The sequence below is a fragment of the Centropristis striata genome, chromosome 13 (assembly GCF_030273125.1).
Source record: "Centropristis striata isolate RG_2023a ecotype Rhode Island chromosome 13, C.striata_1.0, whole genome shotgun sequence".
Lineage (NCBI taxonomy): Eukaryota > Metazoa > Chordata > Actinopteri > Perciformes > Serranidae > Centropristis > Centropristis striata.
The window spans coordinates 26,634,335-26,660,603 of NC_081529.1; the positions used below are offsets into that span (position 1 = coordinate 26,634,335).

A 26,269-nucleotide genomic window follows, 5' to 3' on the forward strand; every position below is an offset into this window, starting at 1 on the left:
TCTTGAGAATTAAAATAATTTTTCATCTGAAATGTGTCAATACTTTTTGTCTCAAATACAACTTACATAGAACCTTCTGAAAATAAGGCTTGTGTCTAAAAGTCAAGTGTACACACGTGAAAAGGTTTTTTTTTTTTTTTTTTTAAGGGAAAAACATTTATTACATTACAATGACCTGGAAAATAGTTATATTATCAAAAACAACATTCCTGAATAATCAAAATTATAACATAGAACATATGTATGAAAATGCTAACTGATGTAGCATTGCCTTTGGCATGCTAGCACTTATGCACCTATGTGAACTTTATGGCGCAATGGCTTGATAGCTCTCAGGAGACAAGGCATCAAATAGGTAGCAGATCAGCTGACTGGCCTGGAGGACAGAACACAACAAAAAAAATCATGATAATAACAAACTTGTACACATCATTTCACCTGACAAATCAGCTAAATACACATTTGAAGAAAAAGATAATTATATTCATAATTTACCTCTTTCTGGCTCTCTGGGTAGATGATCATTTTCCCCACTTTTTCTAGGTCTGGCCTCTTCTTGTAAATGCTAGTGTAACGATGAAAGCCACAGGGAAAAGGAGAAATTTACATTTAGTCATTTAGCAGACGCTTTTATCCAAAGCGACTTACAGGAAGAATAAAAACAAACAAGGTATAGTGCAATAAGAGCTATTAGTGCATCAATAAGTGCTAGTGACAATTCTTTGAGGAGTAGAATTATAGCGTGGTGCTTATATATAAATGAATTTATATATAAGCATTCAACATGTATGCACAATAGCTTTGAGTTCTATACCTTTCAAGGATCATGTTAAAGCAGGTCACAATCTCTTTCCCTTGCAGAGCCATGATGAGACAGGATGTTGAGTAAAGATGAGTCATCTTTTAAGGAAATAAGAGACCAGGGGAAAACAACAGCTGATAACTCTGTTTATAATAAAGTAAGCTCAATAGCAATTTACTTCAAATATTCAAAGCTTCTCACCCTTTCATCTCCTCCTTTCAGTGTTGCAGCAATGTCTTTCCTCTGCTCATTATCCAGTATGCTCATCCTCCCTGCCACCAGATGGCACCCTGACCTCAGCAGCTGCTCCAGCATGTCCAGCTGTGATGGCACTTGGCTGAGAGGTGGAGCATTTAAGGGTATCAGCAAACAGGTTGTCTGCCAGAGAGCACTGTGTATCCCTGGTACCAGTAAATGAGCAAAACAGAACATTTGTTTTCTTTACAAAGGTCACCTGGAACAGAGTCATATTTCAACATCCATCCAAAACAAGTACCTGCCAAAGTCACAATAAATGATTAAATAATTAAAGGGACCCATTTTGCTTTAATAAATGATTGAACCAAGCAATGTTAAATGCGTTGACTATGAAGTGAGGAGTACTTTCAAAGTAAAGACAATAATCAGGAAAATGTTACCACTGATGTAACCTAAATATAGGGTATAGCCTAGTTCTGCAGCGTTGCTTAAAAAAGTATCAATACATATCATTTTCTGTTTAGCAAAATAAAACCAGACAAATAGTTCAAACCTCCATTTTGTCCTGATACCGCTGAAGGTGATGGACTTTCCCGGGCCACAGGTGTCAGTGTGCAGCTCTGTTGGCGCTCCGCAGAGGCAAAAGGGTCTGAGTGCATGCTGGGTATCTAAACCAGAAGCCAAACACAGGATGTCTGTCTTTAATCAGTCGAAAAAATGCAACCCAGGTACGGAGTCTTGTGTGTAACATGCATACCTGTTCCTGTCTCATTGTGCTGGTGTCAGTACAGCAGAGACCCTCTGGAAAAAGCCTCTTTACATCCTGAATTGCTTTTTTGTATGATCCTGAGCCTATAGCATTGATAAAAGGCATGATCAACAAACATTAAGGCAAGGCAAGTTTGTGTGTATTGCACATTTCATTCACAAAGGCATTTCAAAGTCCTTTACATAATACATTAGTGTTTCTTGAATGTGTGCCATATTGCAGCACAGGGCACTGACCATAGATGCCTTTGTATAAATGAGCCATGTCATCAAAGGCCCACAGGGATAATTCCTCTTGGCCCAGCACATCCAGCAGCCTCCTCACAGCGTTCTCCCCCTGGAGGCAGAGAGCCAGTGACGAGCCAGAACACAAGTACTCCACATGGGCTTCCAAGTCTGTGCTGTCCTGCAAACAACACTGTATAAATGATCAAAGCTTTCATTTTGCATGATAGGAAAAGTATTTTTAAGACATAATTATTCTGAGTTACACTTTCTGCAGGCAGTAGTGAGATGGCATTGCTTTTGTCCAGGGTCACTACATGCAGGCCCACCAGTGCGAGGCCACTCAGCTGGAGTTTGCGGACGATTTTAACCCAGGCCTGATTGCAGATTTTTGGTTTCAGCAGGCACACAGTGAGCAGCATCTCTGGATCTGAACAGGAAGTTGAATGCTTAATATAATGTTCATGACTTACAGCAACTTAGATCATGGTGACACATTAATGTAATACATTAATGGAGGTTGATCTAGAGGGCGTACCTAAGTCAAATCATATAGAGCTACTGGGTTTGCAGGATATACATTAACAAACATGGCAACGCTCCAGGAAGTTACTACAGTCAAAGATACTAGAGAGAAGCTTCCAATCTGTCTCTGCTACATTGTTAAATCAGATCTAGGATCCTTTTGTACTGCAGTTTTCTGAAGGAAACTTTATAATGGCACACACTGTGGTTTGTAGAGTAAAAAAGCGGGGTGATGAGCCTATTTCCAGCTTACACACACAACACTATATGCTTATTTCTCCTAATATGTAGTGATAGGCTCGAAAAAAGTTAAACTGGAGCATCCCTGAAGAGATTTGATTTTAGACTTTGTATCTGGAGTTTGATTCAATGTCATGTTTTATACAACACTCTTAACTTACCAGATATCATCTCATGCTTAAAGAAGAAGGTGGCTGCTTGTCTGAAGGCCACTTCGGATGTGGGTGACATCAGGACACTGAGGTTACCGGGGTAATGGAGTGGTAGAAGCTTCCTCAGTGAAGCAAAGGCATCCACTCGTCTGAGAGCACACACTAGGGCCGGGGAGGACATCAGATTGTCCAGGCTGTGCTGATGGAGCTGCTCCCCCACCTCGTATGGACTCAATTCGTGAGCCTGCATTCGAGTCAATGCAGGCAACCACTTCAAGCCAAGCAGCTTGAATCCTGCATCACCTTTAGTATAAATTTAAAAAAAAAACCACCACAATCACTAAAAATGAAGGAGTGGGTAGGGTAAAAGAATTCTGATGAAATCATATGAGTCACATACTCACAAACCTGTTCATTTATTAAAAAGTGTAGGCTGCTATGTGTATTTGACTGAATTTTATTTGTTTACTGCCACCTCCAGTCCCAAAACGAAGGTCAGACTGTGCTCTCGTAAATACAGTTGGACTTCACCCACCTTCTGGCCTTTCTGTGAGCACTCTGTGTACGTGGCTCAGGCCTTGGCTCATGTTCTTCCCACACAAGGTCAGAATCACCACCTGCTCAACGTCGGAGTTGGATGAATATTTCTGACGGGATAGGATCACACTGGAAGGATTTGGTACTGCCCACATATGCTTAACTAAAAAGAAAAATATACATAAGAAACATAGCAGAGTAGCATCTACCAGAATCATTACTGACACTGAATACACAGTACTTACCAAAGATATTGAACAGGTTTCTGCTGTAAGGCACAGTGTGGAAACAGAAGTTTGGCACTACTCTGTGAACGCCATCAAGTCTGGATGTAGTGGGGCTGATGTAACCCAGAAGCTTTTGCGCCTTAAATTCTCTCATCAGGGCTGAAACAATATAGCAACTGCAAGGTTTATTTTATTTACTTTATGATCAATTATGCTATAAATGTAGAGTTTGAGATGAAAATCAGACCTGCTGGCAGACTACCACTGTGGTGCACTGCATTTTCTTTCCTCAGTAATAACACCAGACAGTGAGAGGGCCGCTCCAGCTGACCCTGATCCAGGGTCACTGTATGTGGACTGCAGAACACAAGTGCCTAGAGAAAACATACACAGACTTCAGGACTGTAAGTAAAATGAGTAATATGTTTCCTTAAACCCAAACAGCTGGAAAATTGACCCAAAGATAACAGTGCATTTTCTGCAGAGATCACAATTACAGCTAAATTCTCCATTATGATAGAAATGTCTCAGATATCTGGATTTCAATACCAGCTCCAAGGTGTGATAAACCAAAACCCATTCTCCTTTCTACCTCCATAAGTGTCTTCAGTAAATAGTGAAATTCCCCTCAAAGAAAATACTGTAAAATATTAAATATGATCAATTATTGATCTGTGTCATGGGGATCCTTCTACAATGTATTTCTGAAGGTCTGAAATGAGTAGTCTGTGTAGTATAGTGTCTGTGTAGTTCTACCTGCTGGTTGGTGAGTCCAAGGACTGCAACTCTGTTGCTCTGAAGCTGCAGCCTCTGCAGCCCCAGCAGATTGAAGCCCCTGCGTTCACAGACAGCCAGCACTTGGCTGTAGCAACATGGAGGCACGGCAGGCGACACCACAAGGAGTAAGTCAGCTATGTGGGGGAAGAGAAGGATTAGCGGCTCCACTCAAGTAAAAATCTTTGATCCTTGCTGCAAACTAAATTTCCCTCAGGACAGTAAAAATTAAAGTTGAAAATGGAATTTGGACAGAAGCCATTTTACCCCCTTGCTGCAGTTTTGGCTCGTTGTTGAGTTACAGTACCTTTTGTTGTAGCACACAAAAAGGAAGGTGGTCTGCACAGGCTGCCTTTGACTCTGTCATCCAAAGGTTCAACTCTACAAAAAACAGTGAGGGTGACAGATTGCAACTCTATAACAATTGAAATAGAAAAAACGTAAATACTATACTACTAAAACCCTTTTGGCTTGAAGGGATTTCAGTAATACAATGTCTGCTGAAAATATATCTGACTGCAAAGATCTCTTAGCAAGTGAACAATTAAAATTCAAACAAGTCAAAAGTAAATTAGGGCATTCCCCTTTATTGTTTTTACTTGAATAATGAAAAATATCACACTTTGACATTTTGAAAACAAACCTTTTCAGAGGCTGGGTGTGATATTGTGCACTTTCTCTTTGAAGTCTTCCTGAAAACCAAAAGCACAGCTCCCTGTGGACCTGACTGGCCAGTTGAGGACAGTAGAGTGGAGGCTTAAGAGGGTTGAAATCTATATTCCTTGGCATCAGAGGATCTAAGGAGCGAGTTAAATCTTTCAACACTGAGTGGGCATGAAGGCCCCGAACAGCAAGTGCAAGAATGGGCTGGCAAGCGCCATCACTTCTCTGGATAACTGGTACAGCACCTATGAATCAGAAGGAGAGTTTTTAAAGTATTTATATTCACTGAGGACCTGAGGAATGCCCAAGGCAACAGTTGGCTCAAGGACGCACACCAGACCAATGAAGTAGAGTGAGAGTTATTGAGTATTTCATGACCAGACAGCTTAAGTTATTTTCCTACTAGCACTTTCACTGAGGAACCCCTGTGGTGGATAAAGGAGCCGCAGACCACCCACATCGAGTCCTGAGTCGAGAACAAGCTGGAGGGTGTAGTGTGTTATGAGTGGTTGCAGGAAGTAAGCTTTGCACCCCAGAGCCACTGATACCTGCAATAACATATATTCAATTATTACACCTCTATTCCTATGCCTGTGATTCAGTGACACACACTTCTGAAGGACAACTTGGTCACCTCTGTGTGCAGCTCTTGTGTGGTCTCTCTCCCCTTACAAACACGCTCCTGAGTTTCCACAGTCTGCCAGTAAAACCCTGGATTGGGACCAAATGTCCTATCTATAACCTGAAATACAAAGCCGAGGAAACTCAATACAGTCAACAGAATGTAGAATCTTCTGAATGCCTGAAAATATATTAAATCATACTTTCTGAGGAAAAACACCTTTTTGTTGGAGGTTGTGGAGATGAAACAAGATAAACAGGAAGAGGGCAGATGGATGGGTGAGGCATAGGCTTGTTGATCCAGCAAGTTCATGAGCTGAGGTAGCCAGCAGGCAATCAGACTGAGTGGGGTCTCAGAGAGGAACCTGCAGACGTGGTTATAGAAAGGTGCATGGATGTCTATGTCCCTTTTCTGAAAAACAAACAAAAAGAAGAACAGCATCAGGACAGAGATTGTAAAGCCTGAAGAGTGAGTTATTTTTTATGCCATTTACCCTTGGTGTGTAAGAGTGACAGGCCACAGCTAAAACATGCAAAGCCAGTCCATCCTCTGTCCACAGCTGCTGAAGTCCTGCAACCCAGAATGGGACCTTTGCACCAACCTGGTCATGATGGCGTGGCTCCGGGCCAACCTAACACACATAAACAAGTGACCATTATATGGTGAAGTATGCTTTATGGATAACAAATGGAGAGAGACGCCACTGCCCACTAACCAAAGACAAAAACCAAGCCACTAAAGTGTTGTAGATGTCTGATTTGGTTGCAGATGGAGTCAGATGTTTTTTCCTCCCATGAGCTCCGGCTCCAACCACACCCGGACTGGAGAGGTCCACAATCAGTAGCATACACCCCTTACTTTCAATATCTGCTGGTAGTGTACTGATTGACTGTAGATGGGACACTTCCTGAAAACGAAGCCATACATATTTCAGACATAGAATTGTTTAGATACTAAAAATCTTGTTTTTTGGCACTACTTACAAAATCATAAAGAACATCAGTCCTTTCAGCAGCTGCCTGCTTCTGATTGACAGATTCAGTTGGACATTGTATTTCCAGTTGCTTAAGAATCTGCTGGTGTTGTTCGTGCTGTAATGTCTTCTTAACCTGCTGTCTCTGTTGGTCACTAACAAAATAATTGTTATGGTTAAAATATGTCTTTATTCTTTATACTGTGCAAAATGAATAATGAAGAAATACCTTTGCTGCTTTGTTTTTTTGGTTGCACTTTGCTGAGTTGTTGGTGGGCTTTCCATTTTAGGGTTTCTGTACTCTAGCTGTACATGTGAGTAATGTTTGTCTTTTAACAGATGGTCTGACTCATTGCTACATGTAGACTCTACAGGCTGGGCTAGCTTCTCTTTCAGCACGACTGCTTCATTCACTGAAACTGAATATGGAGGATCTGTATGTTTGTTAGGATATTTATTTCCATTTCTATTCATCTCTCTGATTTTCTGAAGCAGCACGCTCTTTCCCGTCACTTCCCTGGAAGCAGATAAATGACACAAAATGAAACAAAATGTCCCAGACTGAAGCATGAAAAATGTTTCTAATGCAGGATATACTTACCTGTCCCCCATCTGTGATCCAGCATGCACTTTAAAATTGTGTTTCTTTGCAGGTGGTGTTTCCTGGTGAGTATTGTGTTTGGCTGGTGACTTGGAATCTGATAAAAAGTTTGTGGGTGTTCTTAGTGGTTTTATTGAAGGATCGGGGCATCGCAGGTCAATATAGACAGTGGGGCATTCCTGGTGGCTCAGCTGCAGCTCTGCTTCCATCCTCTCGGATGATTTGTTGCACACATTATTCTGTCTGCGTAAGAAAGCATTATATTGAGATTATTATAATTATCTGACAAAGTTGTCCATAAAGCCTAAGCAGTGATATGACTTACCTGATTTGGTTTGGACTTTTTACAGGTTCTGATACAGACTTAGATGACTGTCTCTCACAGAACGCAACTATTCTCTCCATTTTACTTCCCTCTGACCTGTCCTTGTCACCATCTAAGAACACAAATAGTGTTTAACCTATGACACAAGATAATAAATTCATAATGTAAATTAAATACCCCCTTCATTGTTTGCTAAATTAATGCAAGATTCTGTGTTATAATTACTAACCTGGAAGTTTTTTCGAGGGTTTAACTGACACAATTTGTTGCAGGGACAGCCCATCCTCTTTAAGATTTATGAGGACATCATCTAAGTCCCACTGGTCAAGCTTCTGAATGTTGGAGTGTAACAAAATTTGTATTATTTTAAAAATGTTTAATAGTATATTCATCTGCAATAACCATAACTAGTCTAGATTATCCCTGACGTGTTTACTTGCCCAAACTCACCGCAAATGAAAGAAAAGGAAAACGCTCATCAGATTTTGTGATGTCCACCTTTGATTTAGCAGAGGCATCCTGCTTAGCGCTATTCAACTGCAAAACACCTCTCTCACTCGCAGTGGCCTAATGGTGAAACAGGAGAGCCGATGGGGTTATATTTAGTATATATCATGACAAAGTGGTGTGAAGAGTGGGTGTACATTAATATAACCCACCTCAACATTAGCACCAGAGTGTTGTGTACCCCACTGAGTTGCAGTAGTGCCTCCTACAGTTTCATCATCATCCAACTTCACACTCTCCTCTGACCAGCATGTCTGAGTTGCAGGTTTTAGCAGTTCCTGATTTTGGAAAAACATGCAAACAAATACAAAAATACACAAATAACAAGGATTACCAGTCATGTTGGTTTAGGGGGTCTTTACATTATGAGGATTAACACTCATGCCATGGTTAAATAAATATTCAGTTCCCTTACTTAAGTAAAACTACTAATACAACAGTGTGAAATTACTCCACTTCAAGTGCTGCATTCAAAACTTACTTAAGTTAAAGTATAAAAGTATCAGCTTCAAAATGTACTTAAAGTATCAAAAGTAAAAGTGCTTATGCAGGAAGGGCTCACTCACTTGTTATTTATATTATGGGATTATTATTTTTGATTATTTATGTAGGCAGCATTTTACTGTTGTCAAGGCAGGGCTCATTTTAACTACTTAATATACTGTTATGTGGTTTGATTATCATAATAATCATTTAAAATTGATCACGTTTTTCATGCTAAATCTTCAACTGAAAAGTAATGGTAGTAACTAAATCTGGCAGCTAAAAGTAGTGGAGTACAAAGTAAAACATTTGCCTCTAAAATGTAGTGTAGTAAAAGTAAAAAGTTACATAAATGGAAATACACAAATACAGTAAAAGCAGTGCAGTACTGGAGTGAATGTACTTAGTTATATTCCACGACTGCACTCATGAAACAAATGTTTAAGTAACTCACCTCTAGTTCATCGTCATCCATTGAAAAAATGTCAAAGTCGTTAGGGATCGTTGGGGAAAGACCTGCTGGCCTTTGATACACGGTAACAATCTCTTCATTCTCGGACTGTAACGTTAAGAGGAACCATTATTTGGGTGTTTCTTTTTACAAAGTCAGTAAAGCTAATGTTATGTCATTGAACTTAGCTAGCAGGCGTTAACACAGTTTAAAGAAGAAACAAACATACTGATGTGGCATCGAAGTCAATAGACGGTATGTGTGATTTCACTCTTTCCAGAATTGAATCCCAACACGACGAATTATTCAGGGCCATTATTAGCGTTAAAATAATAACGTTTCCATTTATGCAAAGCTGTTGCAGAGTTGAGGATCCTCTGTCACCATGGCAACATAAAACTTTATGCGGCACGTGTGCTTCGGCGCTTCGTCAACAATGTGGCCTTCAAGTGCTGTCAGAAATATCGCAACTCTAACCGAGCCGCATAAAAACAGAAAAGTGTTTCCACCTGAACATGCCAATTTACTTACAGACTTCTGCTGTTACTATTCAGGAAATAGAGAGATACCTGTTGACTGTAGGCTAGGATAAGTAGCCTGCATAAATATAGTGTATAGACATCAGTAAATCCACTGTGTGTATGGTTACATGTAGCTATAGTAGGGATGGGCAACTTAAATGCTGGAGGGGGCCCATAGACTGTATAAAATACAATTTTTCATTGACACTACCACGGGGCCACATATAGGACCGTGTACTTAACCAGATATAATGGAACTGCTATTTTAAATATGTTTACAGTGCAGTAACTTAACATATTTCATGCTCAAATGCATGTATAGGCCTAACAGTATAAATAGGAATATAAAAGGTTTGAAGCAAAAATAACCACTTACTGTGATTTTTTTTCCAGTGCAAGAACAGCAGACCAACATTAATTGCAAGAAGTAATTTTGTGCATTTTACACTGCACTTTTAAGATTTCATGCTCAAATGCATGTAGTTGTACTGAGGGCCACTTCAAGTGAGGGTGCGGGCCGTATGCGGCCCTCGGGCCTCGAGTTGCCCATCCCTGAACTATAGCGTTCCTGTTTAAAATGCAAATTGAATTATGTGAACGCACTCAGCAAGCTAGCTGGCTAGCTTGTGATATCTTTTGCAGGTGCTGCTGCATCGATGAACCAACTGTTTGACTAAAAGGTAGTTATACACACAAACTTTGCCGTTTTACTGATAAATGACAGACATTTTGCTGTGTGTAAATCAATGGTGTAACAGCCATGGTAGAGGTCGGTACTGTGGTTCAGCTAATCCATCACCTGATGGGGTAAACTAGCTAATTTCTTGGGAACTTTAACGAGTAGAAAGGCGCACAAGTTTAAAACATTTTAATAGGCTGTCGAGGCATTTCCAGTGTATTTTTTTTGAGCTGCACAGATATTTCCTATTACGTTTTTGTCCCCCTAGTCCAGTCATGTAAATGATAAACTACATTGTGATTTATGCTCTGGTTTAATGGGTTTAACCATGTAGTGAAGATGCCATTTTAGTTGTATTTTTCTCCTTTGTATGTGGCATAGTCTTTCAATAGTTAGTGGCCTGGCATCTTCTTCTCATCATCTTTGTATTGTCCCAAAATGCTCATGACCAAGGCATGTTCAGTGGAACCCCCTATATATATTTTAAACATATTAAAATACTTTAAAAAAAAAACATGCCTCACATTTAAAGCTTTCTATTTTATTATCAAAGCATTTGAAGTGTTTGAGGAAAATTACATACATTTTCTCCCTTTTCTGCAGAAAGGTGATAGTTTACCAAATCTAAAATTAGACATTCACTTTATACTTTTTATTTAATATATAGCACAATAAAGTTGAAGCATTATACATTGTTGGTTCGGCTTTTAATTTAAAGAAATTCATAGCATTTCCTTAAATATTTTTGAACCAGTTTATCTAAAGACTACAGATTACCACCCATTATCTGTAAATGTGATATAAAACCCTGAATCATGCATTACAATACAATACAATACAATTAGGTTCTTGAAATCAGAAACTGAATGAATGTATAGTTTTAAAAATATTACAGATAATTCCAACAGTGTTATCCTAAACAAGTCTGCGATTATTTGTTTAGCAGCTTTGGAAGAGTTCACTGTCAATATCCCGCAGGTCCTGACCAGCTAGGCGTGGTGGATTGGTGCATGTAATGTTGTTGTATATGGTGATGGTTGTGTCAGGCTCTTCACCCTCTGCATGGGTCTCCACTTGCCGAGGTATCACCAATGGATTTCTCAAGCTGTAGTTTCTGAGCGGGAGGGCACTGCAATCACATTTCCACCGGTTCCCTGACAGCAAAAGTTTTTCCATACTCTCTGGAAAATCAGGGACCATGCTTGTCAAGGCATTAGCTCTCAGGTCCAGATAGCGCAGCCTTGGGAGCAGCAGCTTTGTGCCATTCTGCAAAAACTGTCGACATTCATTGCTTGACAACAGCAAGTACTCCAAATTCTTTAGACCGGAGAATGTATGGGTTGTGAGAACCTCCAGCCTGTTGAAACTCAAATCCAGTCCCAGTAGGCCCACCAGGTCCACAAAGCTCTGACGTTCCACCACAGAGATGTTGTTGTGCTGCAAGAAAAGCCGCCGTAAACCAGAGAGTCCAGCGAAAGCTTGAGTAGTGACCCTTGTTAGGCAGCCTCTGTCCAGATGAAGGCTGTGAAGCTTCGACAGACCTTTGAACATTTGGTCTGGCAGGCTGTGAAAGCAGCTTCCAGAGAGGTTGATGACAGCCACATGAGAGAGCCCAGTGAAACTACCCACTTGTGCCTCCTGCACTTGGTTGTGCTCTAGCTCTAGGACCTCCAGATGACCAAGCCCCTCAAAGATCCTCTCCCCCAGGGCTCGGATCTTGTTGTAGCTAAGCCGCAGTTCTTCTAAGTACTGCAGATCACGGAAAGTCCTGGGCCTAATTGCAGTGATAGAGTTGTTGGAAAGACGCAGGACATGAAGACTGTGCAGGGTCACGAAAGTGTCGTCATGAAGAGAAGTCAGTCTGTTGTTTGTGAGATCCAACCATCTTAATGACTTCATGCCTACAAAAGCTCTGGGTACAACTGTAACAATCTGATTCTGGGCCAGGTAAAGCTTTTGCAGTTTAGTGAGTTTAACAAACACATTAGCTTTGATGACTTTGAGGTGATTCCCAGTCAGATCCAACTCTTTAAGCTCCGCAAGATTTTGGAAAAGCTGAGGCTGCAAGTAAGCAAGTCTGTTGCCTGAAAGAACAAGCTCCCTTAGACCCTGCAACTCATGGAAAGCTGTCTCAGGTAGAACCGCTAATGAGTTCCACCCTAGGTTGAGAAGCCACATGTGCGAGAGTCCTGCAAACAGTCTTTCCTCAATACGTGTTAGTTGGTTGTTATGCAGACTAAGTGAAGCAAGGTTTGGTGTATTCTGGAAGACTGTACCTGGTAACACCCGAAGGTTATTTCGCTCGAGGTGAATATGTGCTAGTGACCTAAGTCCTTTCAAGGCCTGGGGGTCAATCGTCACCAGCTCGCCACTCTGCAGATTTAAAAAGTCCAGGTTTGAAAGATCCTTAAAAGACGCTGCTGGGAGGGAGGTGAACAGGTTGCTGTCCAGCCAGAGGGAATGAGTGGAGGGGGGCATGTCAGACGGGAGTAGTGTGAGGTTCCGAGCACTGCAGTACATGTTGAGCTCCAAGCTGTAGTCATCATGTAGACAGGTGCATCCCTTAGAACATGGAATAGGCTCTTCGGCCACTTTCTCCCCAGCTGTGTCGGGGTCTGGCAACACCAGTGATGTTCCCAGTACCCACAACACCAACAGCACAATGGTTTGCATACCAGCTGTGGATCAAAATATAAATACTCAGTAAATTCACAACAGAATACAGAATGTTTTGACACTGTTAGACCTACGGTTTATTGCTTACCTTAAATATGAGAGGGCTTGATAAGGTGGACAGACTGTGAAACACTGAATGAGTGAACCTTGTGCAATTGTTTGTATGCTGAATGGAAAGTCTGCCAAGCCCCCAAAGCTTTTTTTCTAAACTTTGCTTCACTGAATATGTACAGTTAACCCATGAATAGCCATTCGACTTGGGCTGAATGTTGCCAGGAATTTTTCATGTATAGATCTTTTTTCCCCTCGGAGTATCCTATCTTGTTTTCCACCCATCAACTTTGATGATCTCAATTTAATAGCATTATATCCTTCATAATTATACAGTTTTAAGTCTGTAAAATGGAAATATACTTGCCATTGCCTCCATAAGGTGCTTATAATTCTTAATTAAGATTCTAAGAATTATCTGTACCTCAGTTATTCTTAACATATCTCTTTAAATTTAATGTATTGTCAGCCTAATAAGGGATTTAGTGTTAGTGGCCTTTGGTGTTTACTAAAGTCAGGGCCCTGTCACAGGGTGCATTTGCTGTAGATTTTAACTGATACACAGTTATGTCAAAGAGATAAGATGAACCTATTGCACTAGACCTTTGGCTGAATTAATGACTTTTTCATTTTTACGTCTGCCAAGGAGGTTATGTTTTCGGTTTGGTTTGTTGGTATATTTGTTGATTTCTTTGTCAGCAGAGTAACAGAAAAACTGCTGGCTCAACTTTTATCAAAACTTGATTTTCATGCTTTACCAAACAGCTGCATTTGACAAGGGGCAATATGAGGAAAATTTGTCTTTAATTTTTTCCTCAAACTTGGAGGTGTGCATCATATTAAATATTATTGCAGATTTAATCGCCCCTTGCCTTACCATCTAGTTATATGGCACAATGACAATAGCTGTATGGTAAAGGACTTTATAAAAACTTTAATGCCAGTTCCATTTCAACTTCATTCACTTTTTGAAAGTGCAGGATGAGGTCAGTTCCAGAAGTCCATTTCCTAATCACATCTATGATTGTAATGACTAACTTTCTGTTTACTCCTCTTCTTGGTATCTGAGTTCTTTTTGACAACCATGAACTGGTCATGTTCTAAAGGACAACCAAATCCAGATAACACTGTGTGTGTGCATATGAATTTTATTGATTAGCTTGCTTGATTGCACTTGATTTTAACACTTTGAAAAAAAGATTGTTATATCGAAAATATCTTCTAAGTTTGTAATGTCTTTCACTCAAATCGGATCCTCTTCTGCAGTCAGTGAGTAGGCAAAATGTTATCAGGGAGGCAAATGTGATGCAACCTTATATATTCCATAAAATCTTTCCAAATCATACCTAGAAGATTTACTGGCGAATTAATGATCTTTATAATTACTTTGATTTGGTAATTGGAATGAAGAGCATTTTTTATTTAAGCAATCCTACATGTATGGCTAGATGTATGTGAATTTTTTTAATGGTGTTTAAATCTAAAATCAATATTTTATAATGTACAAAGCAGAACTGATTTTATATCGAACTTAAAAAGAGAGCGTAGACCGTCGCCAAGGTCAATGGTGCATTTTCTGAATTGGAAATGTATAACTTCATTATGTTCATGACCTTTAAGTCATAACTTTAAGAGTTGGGGGTCTGACTTGAAGGTCCTTCACATGAAATTTTCCCAGTCCGGGTCAAATCTTTCCGAATATTACGACAACATGATGTAGCACAAATGCTATCTCGCAATGCTAAGGAAAGTGGAAAAATAATTTATGTATCCGCCCAGTGATTTCGATCCACTCCAAAATGTAACTTGTAACTTCTTTCTTGTCCTATGTGACAACCTTCCACCAAGTTTCATAAAAATGAGGCCAGTAGTTTTTCTGTAGTACTGCTGACAGAAAGACAAACCAACAAACCAAAATACAATACCTTCTAGGCTGAGGTAACAATATTGATTTTCAAGTATCCTCTGTATTCCACTAGCATTAATTTGAATATGTTTGTGATAAACTACAAAACATGTATTATTCATTTATTTTTAATGGCACGTAAAATGTGTCATGTGGAGATAACCAATGTGTCCTCACTGAAACCTTTTTAGAAAGCACACGTCCTACCAACCAGCCAACCCCCATTTCACTGATCTTGAAGAAAGTTGTGATGTAGTCTAAGGAAATGGAGACTAATGAATTCCAGTTCCCTTGCCAGTAGAGAGCACTGCTGCTCTGTTGTCACATCTAGACCCAACAGCTTTGTATCCACTTTGTCTGTAAAGATTTCCAAAGGAATCTGTTTTTTTAATGCTAAACAGAGTATGACTAGAAGTGAAGCAGGTGATTTTAAACATAATATGTCATGTCCAATATCATCTCAGTCCAATATTGTTGAGCTGTTGCTCTCTTGACATCTCTTTCTTGATGTCTATGATTCAGGTACAAACTAGGTTGCAATTTATCAAAACATTTAAATGAAGTTTAGCTGTTCTTTGCTTCATTGAATGAATAAAATGTGATTTTACAAGCAGGGAAATAAAACACCGCAGTTTTTAATGCTGTTTCAACAATTCCCATACTGAATCGCTGCCACGGTGAATTTGTCTTGTGATTGTTTCCCTCCTGACAAACACCTCTAATTGGCTCAGTCCCCAGCCCTCAATCAGACACAAAGGACTCCAGGTTTCACAGTTGGTGTGGGCTTCCTGAGTGAAGGAGAAGATTCTTAATAGTGAGAAGCAGAGCCTGCCGCTGTGCCTGTAAGTGTTTGACTCGGCTGCTGCTTGCTTCTGGAAGGATTTCCTCAAATCATTCTGGATAAATTTTATGCTCCCTCAGCAGTGGAGAACAGGCCTGAAAGGCATGATGTCAATCTAAATTGGATGGATGCATGCTGATCAGTGTAGAAACCCATCATGACGTCCACTGCACTCTACTGCTGTGCAAATAAATGTCAGAGAACTCTTGACATGAAATACCAAGAACGTCCAGTGCAAACTTTTAGGAAATAAACAAACAAACAGACTTTCATTTAAACACGAACTGTACACAACAGCTCTCCAGATCAATTAAAGGGCTGCTGTTAGGTCTATTTAAGTCACTAAGTGCATCTCTTGTACATTTAAAGATGTTTAATTATTGTCTGTCAACCCCACTCACAGAAATCAAGGACATGTGGTACTATTTGTGGGTTTTTAGTAGTTGTTTAAAGTACTAAAGTCTTTCTCCACTGGTAGGGAATTATGTATCACTTTACTTTATTGTCCTGGAAATTGTCTCACAGCTAGGTAAAACACACAACATAGACTTGAATATAAAAAATGTAAAATGCTTAAAACATTATACAAATAATAATAATAATAATAATTGAGATATCATGCTAAAAAAACAACAGGTGGAGGTTAAAACATGTCAGTTGACCCATTAAAAATGGGCTTTTTTGTTTGTATTGAGTTGTTGTCTAGGCTGCAATCCAAGTACACGATTTACAGCCAGAGCTGATTTTACCTTGAAACCATACGTCATTTCTAGTTAGCCTTGTCAGACATAAAACACTGTGAGATAAACCAGTACAGAATTAAGTTTTGAAAAATAAATTATTGCCTAATGTATTTCTGTGAAGCACAGGTGGCCAAACACCACAATGAAAAACCAAGAACCTCAGATAAAAGCAAAAAGATAAAGCCAGCAGGTGAATGTATTAAACTGAAGCTTGGGAAAAACTAATCCACGAAACCATAAAGCAACAGATTACTCCTCCTGGGCAGTGGGACTCTATATGCATAATGTTGGACCCTCCTGTTGGTCTCATCTGTTGCACATAACATGCTGCATACATAGTGATGCATGCGGCCACGGGGGACAGCCAAAGGGATTACTTTCTTTTCCCTGCTCTGTTGCTTTAACCATAACCCGTTCTTAGGGACATGTGTGGGCCCTACTAAAGGATGAAGCTCCTTTCTTATTCTCTGCTATTAACTATGTAGGGAGGCTTAATTGAACTAAAGTGTTTTCTTTGTCCCTACACAGGCTAAATGTGAGAACAATCCAGCTTCCCCAGCCACATGGAGTAAGGTAAGCGGAACAGGTTAAATGTGAATATATACTTTACTTTGTAGTGAATGACAGCAGGCTCAGTCAACACTGCCATCCACTGGCAGATCATTGGACTGTTTCACCTACACAGTAATTTAAACCCGAAACAAAAAGAAACATGTCTTGGTTGAGAAAGGCTGCTTTAAAACAGGGCTGTTCAGTGGCCTTTCACCCATCGAGGTGATGGTGGCTCAGTGCTGCTGTGAACCATGCTGGTACCTCAGCCCTTTGACAGCCAAAGACCTTCGACACCCCTGCAGTGGCTATTAATAACACTCGGAGCTCACAGTCAAGTCGCTGCTTTCGAGGAGGAGAGAGAATCCGTTGGCTTTGTCTCGACTGGAAAGTGCCGGAACTCACCCACTGTTTCCTAATTGATTGTGATCATTGTGACCAGAGCAGATCATTGCGGCTGATGACCCAAATACGCCTTTTGAATGTCAGATAGTTGCCAAATCCTGTTTGGTCCTTTACATTAACACATTAAAAATATTTGGTTTACAATTTATGATGCCAACCTGTAAAAAGGCTCAGTATGTGATGATGCTTTGTATTAAATTCCATTTACATCAAGAATTATGTCTCTAAGAAATAAAGGATTTTTACAAATTCACAATTTTAAAAATTACTAAAAAAATGACATCCTAGAGAGATGAAATAGGACATTAGCATTTTTATGGTTATTTCATAAAACAGGATTTTCTAGTTTTTTGCACTTTATATAAAACGTTTTTTTTTTTTTTATCTTTTCTTATATCTAACGCACTGTCCTTATTTCTAAGATTTTATTTTGTGGCTGCTCATTTGTTAGTTTTTATTGTTTATATAACATTTTGGTTGTGTACTTTTACTCTGAAATGTATACAGTATTCATAATATATAATAATAGAGGATGTTTGCAGTTTTGCATCGTTAGAGACTTACCTTTTATGGTCATTTTGTAGGACATATACATAGACTGTTTTCATCCCTCTGATGAAGGCTTTGTGAGACGCAGATACAACATTTTGTTGACTGTCAAAGGAAAATCTTTATTTAACTTTATTCAATCCCCGTTGAATCACTTTCATTCTTTTCTTCTGCACTTCTCTCCTGTGAAGCTGCGCCCAGCGAATTCACTAACATGGATGAAACTTTTGACTTTGCTGAATACCCTTGAGCACAACCAGACAATATTAGCTTCTAAGGCCTGGGAGAGGACAGGTGAGAGCCACTTTATGCACTCAAACAAACACCAAAGTCTGTCTGTATTTGCTGCCAGGTTTTGAATCAAGGAGGAGACCTGGATTCCGTTCAGAGGAAAAAAGAAAAGCAGTTGATGAATCCCAGGAGAAACTGTGAAAATTCATAGCCTCTTTTAGGTTTGTCATTCATTTATTCACGTCACATGGCCTTAGCATGACAAGCAACCATTTCAATTGAAGGACACAATTAGGATTTTATTAATTATGCTCTTGAGCTTAACTTTTCGGTTCCTTTTTTTTTTTTTTTAATCATGATGTGAGAAAATTCCGACCCACATAGGTAGATTGGCCCAAAAAAGAGTTGATGAGTACAAGGCTGCAATCTTATGCTGAGATGCTTTTTTTAATAGTACTGTGGATAGAAGTCACCGTCCCATTCAGATGCCTTGCACTTCATCTGACTGTCATTTTGAAAGGTGAGTATTTAATTTTCCTGCGCAGCTGTGTCCAGCTGAAAGAGTGATCCAATTTAGGAGGAAGTGTCATCCCCATGCTTAATATATCAGTTCCAAACAGGAAATGCATATACATAGCAACAGGCTCAGCTGAGGCAAAGTCAGTAAAACTGTCAAAGACTGACGATACATTATGAATTTGCATTGCGTAGTGTGAGGTGTCAGGATCCTCTGCTTCTTTGCCGTGATGCAGAAGTTTTGAATACATGGTTTAAAAGTAGAACAAATCCTGGTGTTGCAGCTTCGTTGACAGCAGTTGCAGCTTGAGATGCACTTAAAAAGTAGCCACCAACCTGATCTTCTCTATTTTTTTCCCCATATAAGCTATGACTTAGTCTGTAATGGACACTAAATCCTGGATCCACTGCTTGCCTTGTGGCTATGCATATTTTGTATCTTTAGAAATCCTGAGACAGTCTTGATAGCAGGAAATGGCTCCTTAAATCACATCAAAACTTTACCTTTACTTGGCTACAGCTCATAAGCATGGACCAGCATATAGTATGGGCACTCCACATCAGTTCTCCAAATAAGAGCAAAAAAAAGCTGCCTTCCAAGAGTTCTCGTCAGAATTGAGCTTAATCTTTGTGACAACCTTAAAACAAATCCTTCATATGTATCTCTTTCCCTTTTGTGGCTTTTCAATAGAGGAAAAAGCTGCGTCTCTTTTGCACTGATGTCCTCATACATACTGATAAAAACGCATAACCAATGGAAAAACATCACTACACTGACATTACTTTGCATTTCTGTGTCACATATTTTTCTGGATCAATGATTATTCTTGACAGTGGCCATGCTTTCTGTCTATGTTTTTCTTTTTACCCATCTGCTACAAAAATTGACTGCTTCTGCAACTAGCTGAGATCTTTGTTTTTATAGTTCACTCTGGGCTGGAAAATCCCTCTAGTGGGATTTAAGCGTGGTGTTGAAAAGATGTATCAAGTAGCCTCACTTTGGCATTACTTGCTACCACAAAGACTTTGAAAATGAAACCATTCTTTTCCCCATTCCTTTCAGACATTCCTTATGTTTTTTTGTTTTTTTCTGTTAATTAGTTTCTGTCTCACTGCTCATTTTTGCTTTATTATCAAAAGCAAGCAGCAAATGGCTGGGCTATAATAGACATGTTAGCCAATGTATTCTCATTGTTGCAATGTGCACTTTGCCACATGCCATGTCATAAAGTTTTGATTGCAAGATCGCATATGCAAATAGGCAAATGACTTCTGACTTTATGCTTTATGTCTTAAATAATGTTGTTGGGCCATTTTCAAAAGTATTGTTATTACTTGACTCATTACTCCCTGCCAACAGAAATTTGTTAAAGTTTTTTTCAGTTGTTGGAGAGTTAAAACCATGATTCTCAGCCACACAGAGCTCAAGCTGTAATGAAATTTTTGGGGTGTAACTGTAATATTATTACTAAACCGTTAGCAGTAACTATTACACTACTCGATAACAGGGAAAGTGATATTATAACTGTTAATATCACATTTCTTTGGTGAAGTAAGTTCACCACACAATTGCAAACTCTCAAAAATCAGTGTTCACTTTCCCGCCTAACTTTATTCAGGTCAATTCTGCCCCCTAACCATTTCATCCACAATGAACACTGAACTGTTTCTGTGATATAGAAGGACACTGACTATTGAGGGCTAGCACAAAGCCCCTTTCAATAATTGTTCATCCTTTATTACTTTTAAAGGAATCATTTTAGGCAACTACATCCTAAACCTAAAGCAAATATAGTCTCTAGATAAATTTCTTGCAAATTATTTAGCTCTAGTTGCAGGTCATGTCACATATTAAAAGTCAGATTTCTCAAAACGCTTTATTCTAAAATGACCCATTTGTTTCCAGTTCATCATACATAAGCAGGTAAAATGTGTGTCAGTGCAAGGTGATGATAATGGTTATGTGTCATCAACCTGTAGCCCAGGGCTCCTGTTCCACATTAAGATTCGTAGAGTGAACAAATGTGGATAGAACTGTAGGTCAATAATAGAAAATAACTTTATGCCTTTGGGATGAGGGGAATATTTTGATAGTTCCTTTTCTTAGACATGAATTGTAGCACCCAGATATCACTTTGACAAGGTTTTATCCTTGTTTGGTGATGAACTTTTCTCCTAACTCATGAAGAGACTTTACAAACCACAACACAGGCCATTGTATTCAGTTAGAATGGCCTCCCTTCAGCGATGTTTGAATCTTTCATAACTGAGCATCAGCCGTAGATTTTTCTACTACAGCTCCTCAAACAAAGACAGTTTTAGGATTTGTAGTGAGTGAGCAAAAGCTTTAAATGCTTCTGAAAGCTGAAGGAGGATGTTCACATTGTTAGAAGACCTTAACAACACACTCTTTTCTCTTATCGTCAGATTTACTTCTCTTCAGATCAGGTATATCCCCAATCAGAATTCGCTATAGATCGTAATGAATTATTAACTAGTCCAACAGTAGTTTCACTGCAGACGAGCTCATTTTGGCTGACAACATAGCTACTGTTTCTGTCATTTGAATACCGCCAATTGTGATGTTATTCCTCTGGAGAGATATAAAACGATTTCATCCCATCTAATCTTATTTGGGCTGTAATCTTCACAGTTATGTTACCCTCCTGACTGAGAATGTTTTTCTGCGATATTGTTTTATTTTGTACATATTTCAGTAACACGCAGTAACACACTTTTATCATTTTACACTTAGGTGGAAATAGATTTAACATTTCCATTTCGGTTGAGGCCAGAAATGTTGTAGTTTCAGTAAAAAGATTCATGGTTCCTCTTTTTACTAGAATATATGACGCATTATTGACTTAATGATGCAGACTTTTTCTGAATGCATTTACTGAACAGCAATGATTAATTTTTTTTTTTTTAAATCCGACCGTAAGAAAAGGAAGTAGACTTAGCCTCAGGATATGAAAGGTGAAACCAATGTGCAAGTGTCTTTAACCTAGATCTGTCTCATTGCCAGCAGGAGGTGACTTCACTGGTTGCAAAAGGAGGCTAGTGCGCCGTTGTATCAATACTGGACCGCCTCTGGGGCAAAAAAACATGCATTTTTTTCTTGTACAGTACAAAAGTGTAATTTTCTCCTATTCTACAAATACAAAATATTTGGTAATTTTAAACAAACACATCACTTATTTGGCAATTTAAACAAACACATTTCCACTTCAACAACAGTAAGTAGTCATTTTGCCACCGTGTCTGGGACTGGCAAAGCCTCTTTGCCATAAAAAAAGCATACAAGCAGTGTATCTATATAATCAGTGGGCAAAGTATAATCTTCATTTTGAAATAACTTACCAGCCATAGAAGTTAAGGTGTCGGGCCACACGTCAATCAATAGGAGGCTGAATAGATTTGTGAATTTGAATTGTGCAACAAAGCCACGTTGACTTAAAAAAAAAAAAAAAAAGGTTTACATCTTTATACTGGGCAGTGTCTGGTTCACTTTGTGACTAAACCTGGTCTCCAGAGGCCTTTTGAGAGACTGGCAAAGCAAAGGTGAGAGGCCACTTTTATGGAATTCATGTGAAAGAAAGAAATGAGATAAAGAGGTGCAGGCAGTCTGAAAGGACAAAGAGACCAAAAAATTACAAGCCATGTCTGTGACTTGAATGACTGTCATCATCCAGTGAATAGGAAGAAGAGACTGGCAAGAGAATGGAGGTAGAATTAAATTAATCTGTTATATAACCACATTTTTCAGTCCATCCAGGAATCTGTCTCTTTCAGTTTGCTTGTTTCTAATGATAATGATAAAACCAAAAGTATTTAGTAGTAGTTTTGAAGTAAAAGATGAACAATTTGAACAACAAGAAAACAGGCCATGCAGCTCTTTTTCAAATGATTGAGTTTCAGAATAAGTTTGAATCAACTCAAATTTTCTTGTGACCCAAAAGGTACACATATTTAAAAAGCGCTGTGCTTTATTAAAATAAACCTGATTTTACATTTTATCACTCACCCTTTCCATGATATCTCTTGATTAACTGTGTTCAAACTAAGAGCGCTGCTCTGCAGTGTCTGTCACCAGTATCTTTTTCAGTTTCAAGCTCCACCTGCTGAGCATCCTTTACTGATGCTCCCCTTGCAGCATTTTTCTGGAATTATTTCACATTTTCATTTTCATTTACTGCCTTCTTCCATATTTGGAAGATCTACTTGCTGTGTGTTCCAGCAGTTTTCCTCTGAGTAGCTAACTAATGGAGACTTGTGAAACAATGTTAGCAATAAGATGTGCTGACAATTTAATTGAAAACTTAATCCCATCTGCGGACCTCTGATGGAGGGACACAAAGCCGCATTGGAGATGTGGAAACGAAATGGTTGCTGTAGACTCTTGACCAACCAACCAAGCAATTACAACACTTAATAGGATAGTGGCATTACCAGTTCTGCCTGTATATTGCTTTTAGGCCTGACTGACATTACTCTTTGATAAAATATAATTCTCACAAACAGTAAGATTGTTCTGTGACTCTGAAAAAATGTTACCAAGCTTCATACAAATGAATTAAGTCCCTCAAACATAATATCCCATGTGAAAATTTTGCAAATAATTTAGTCCATTGTGCCACATTATCTTTCTTAAACATAAATTAACTTTATTACATTCATTTAAGTCATTAGAACAAACGTTCTAAAGAAGCAACTGCACCGTAGAGCAAGTCAGCAGCCTCTGTTGACCACCCTGAATTTCGTTTTACATGTTTTTCTTTATCAATCTGAGAAATCAACTGTTTAAATTTTATTCAAGCAAAGCAAATGGGAGGGGCAGGAGGACATAGGTGCATAATGTGCTTTGATGTCATACATCATTTGTACATAAAACTTTACAATGATATTTGTGTCTCTTCTTTCCATAACAAAAACATGCACACATACAAACAAGTAGAAACAGAGACGCTCTCTGTGAAGGATTCCTTCCTGCTAGGCAGCGCTTTTTTTATTTTCTAAACCATCCTTGAAGTTGGAGCAGAGAATTCCCTGCGGACCTCTAATATTTCTTTCTGTTTATGTGATCTCTGTTGGAGACGCATCAGTGTTAACTCGCAAATGGAACGGTTGTGTTAAACCAAAACTTGGATTTGAAGGAAAGGAGTGACCAAATATTGATATATATGTGAATATTGCAAACATCTCAGACCAAGTTGTCACAAACTAAAAGTTTGCAGTGATTATTATGTGAAGGTATAGAGTATCATAAACTTTTAACCCAGGAAAACAGCCCCTATCCTAAAATAACCTGACCTTTCTTGGTGCCCAAAGCATGAGGAAAGACTTCCTTGTGTCTTTGTCTGCTGTGGAGGCATCTCTCTGAGGAGCTGCACATTCCTAATCTCTCTGTGCCTCCTTTCAAAAACTCTCAGATTTTGCTCCAAGCTGCCTCGCTTGCTTTTGTAGCAGCACACTGATTAGGGCTATGTGACTCTGCGATGGCTTGGAGAATGGATTAATTTGGAGCATTGACAGCCTACTCTGGCCCTGCTGGTGTCTATTTATGTGGAGGGAATTGCTCCCATATTAACAATACATCTCAGCTGTAGTAGAGTGCAAATTATGACCAGTGATTTCTGCTCTCCTTTCAAAATGAACACGGTTCCCTGTAGATTTTAGAGTTTTTATTAATTATTTTTTCTTTTTTATTAGAAAGATACAACAGCATAGCAATGTGTGTAGATAATTTGTTCATTATAATGCTAGTGAGAAGTGGTAGGGTCAATGAAAAGCAAGACAGGCATTATATCTAGCCTACATTCCTCTCAGACAGCAACAAAGAAATATTCAGTTCCAAATAAATGAACATTGAACTTTAGCTCACACAAACACAGAATTTAAATTGAACATATCTTATCATTTATAGGTACACCCGGTACATGTAACAGAAGAACATGATGGCAACACTCACAGCTGTTCCAGAACAACCTGTTTCATGTAACTACACAACAGCAGATTTCCTGTAAGAGGCTGAAATCCCTCATTAATTCAGATGATAACGCAAATTTAGTGGGGAACTTATGACTTGTGTTTTTTAATAAGCAGCAGTTTATGAGGGAATAAAAGTTTGTCATTGTCCAGTTTGTCATGTCAGACATTTAGACAGCTCGCCATTCGAAGCTTCTCACTGGGCTCAGTGAGAAGCTTCACTGCAGTCATGGAAAACACTTGACATAGTCTTTTGTTTGAGTGTATGCATGACAAAGATGCACAACTGCTTGTAAATTCTGGAGTGAGGACTTCAATTGAAGTAATTAAATTGCGTAATATTACACATTTAATACACCTTTAAAATTGTAGCCTTGTTGGTAGCCATGGTAGCTGAGATGACTTTTCATAGACAATCCATATTTCATGGTTTAATTGTGTATAATTAAGTCTTTTGGTTGCTAATAAATCCCCCTGAGCCTGTTTCAAACCAGCAGAGTCAGCTGTTTTATTAGCCGGTTGTTGGTGAGAGCGATGTTTGCTGTGTTTGTGTGTGGTGTGTTGTGTGTGTGTGTGCGTGTGTGTGTGGTGTAAATGAGTGTTGGTGTGATAATGCTTAAAAATGAGAGTGGTTCTAAGATGGCAGAATTCACTGCTTACCGTAATAGCTGCCTTTCCACTATCTAGGGGCTATCTACCAGCCAGCTGGTGTGAATGGCCTCGGGTCTCAAGTCGCAAGTTCAAATACCATTCTTGTTACTATCACTTCTATAGCGCTGCAGTATTGCTTATAACTTAAAATAGCTGTACTGGAAGCAGTAAGTATTTTAAGATTGTTTAGGTGAATAATTTTACCTGTTGACCTGCAAAATAAATGAATACCAAACTCACTGACCGAATCAGCCTCCAGCGACTTGACCATGGTGTCCCGGGCGGTCTCTTCGACAGTCAATACCCCAATAGTCTGAATAATGTCCCATTGGATCAAAAGCCCATTAGTTCGACATCCATTTTTCTACCCAAAGAAAAAGCCCACTGCTCAAAGATGCACAGTTGGAGTCCAGTGACTGCCAGCCTTACTACCAGCCCCAATGAGGCGGCAACCTCCGGGTCTGAGCAGGGAGGCAAACCAGGAAGTGCCTTAAACCTCTGGAGTCCATCTATTTATTGAAAATACAAATGTTTAATTTACAGTAATGACTTTATTTATATATGATATGTAGACAAGCTGAGAAAGCCAGTTATAAGTGCAATCATAGGAGCTTTCACAGTGCGACATTGATGTTTCTAGACCATTTTTAAAATGTGAATTTTCTTTCTACAATGAAAACTATTACTATTTTTAATTAACATGCAAATAGACTGTTTTGTATTTTTATTAATTATTCTTTTTTTCTGTTGTTTTGTGTGTATAAATGGTAAAAAAAAAAAAATTTTAAATGGTACATTTCCATAGACACCTGTGTCTTTTGTTTGTATTTTGGGTTCCTGGCAGTTTTATACTTTAATTAAAATAAAATGAAAAATCTGACTGATAACCAAGT

General features: G+C 39.0%; 3 protein-coding genes across 3 annotated transcripts in view; 1 reads left to right on the forward strand and 2 right to left on the reverse strand.

The window, feature by feature from the left end:
* Nucleotides 1-141: 141 nt before the first annotated feature.
* LOC131982698 (dynein axonemal assembly factor 8) lies at nucleotides 142-9,529 on the reverse strand. Its single transcript, XM_059347258.1, has 29 exons — nucleotides 9,303-9,529; nucleotides 9,077-9,181; nucleotides 8,292-8,417; nucleotides 8,083-8,199; nucleotides 7,862-7,964; nucleotides 7,633-7,744; nucleotides 7,308-7,550; nucleotides 6,936-7,223; nucleotides 6,717-6,861; nucleotides 6,449-6,640; nucleotides 6,227-6,364; nucleotides 5,953-6,144; nucleotides 5,746-5,853; nucleotides 5,515-5,659; nucleotides 5,092-5,356; nucleotides 4,756-4,829; nucleotides 4,431-4,585; nucleotides 3,922-4,048; nucleotides 3,693-3,833; nucleotides 3,446-3,610; nucleotides 2,920-3,213; nucleotides 2,260-2,423; nucleotides 2,006-2,174; nucleotides 1,758-1,852; nucleotides 1,554-1,668; nucleotides 1,004-1,203; nucleotides 815-900; nucleotides 496-565; nucleotides 142-376 (listed from the first exon to the last, which is right to left on the reverse strand). Exons 1-29 carry the CDS (start codon nucleotides 9,387-9,389, stop codon nucleotides 308-310), a joined length of 4,290 nt encoding a protein of 1,429 aa, XP_059203241.1. The 5' UTR covers nucleotides 9,390-9,529; the 3' UTR covers nucleotides 142-307.
* A 1,264-nt stretch (nucleotides 9,530-10,793) lies between these two features.
* Nucleotides 10,794-13,110, reverse strand: igfals (insulin-like growth factor binding protein, acid labile subunit). Its single transcript, XM_059347260.1, has 2 exons — nucleotides 13,038-13,110; nucleotides 10,794-12,951 (listed from the first exon to the last, which is right to left on the reverse strand). Exon 2 carries the CDS (start codon nucleotides 12,944-12,946, stop codon nucleotides 11,213-11,215), a length of 1,734 nt encoding a protein of 577 aa, XP_059203243.1. The 5' UTR covers nucleotides 12,947-12,951; nucleotides 13,038-13,110; the 3' UTR covers nucleotides 10,794-11,212.
* A 5,127-nt stretch (nucleotides 13,111-18,237) lies between these two features.
* The window catches only part of mrtfbb (myocardin related transcription factor Bb), an 83,422-nt gene continuing 75,390 nt past the window's right edge, over nucleotides 18,238-26,269 (forward strand). Inside the window, exon 1 of the mRNA XM_059347259.1 lies at nucleotides 18,238-18,287. The gene's annotated coding sequence lies outside the window, so the exon portion shown is untranslated. The remainder of the gene's footprint in view (nucleotides 18,288-26,269) is intronic.

Excerpts from the sequence above, each read along its gene's own strand:
- LOC131982698 (XM_059347258.1), bottom strand. The coding sequence starts at position 9,389 with ATGGCCCTGAATAATTCGTCGTGTTGGGATTCAATTCTGGAAAGAGTG. Across the intron at positions 4,586-4,755 it reads TTTGTGTGCTACAACAAAAG|CTGACTTACTCCTTGTGGTG; the intron begins GTACTGTAACTC and ends TCCCCCACATAG. Across the intron at positions 1,204-1,553 it reads GGTATCAGGACAAAATGGAG|GGATACACAGTGCTCTCTGG; the intron begins GTTTGAACTATT and ends TACTGGTACCAG.
- igfals (XM_059347260.1), bottom strand. The coding sequence starts at position 12,946 with ATGCAAACCATTGTGCTGTTGGTGTTGTGGGTACTGGGAACATCACTG.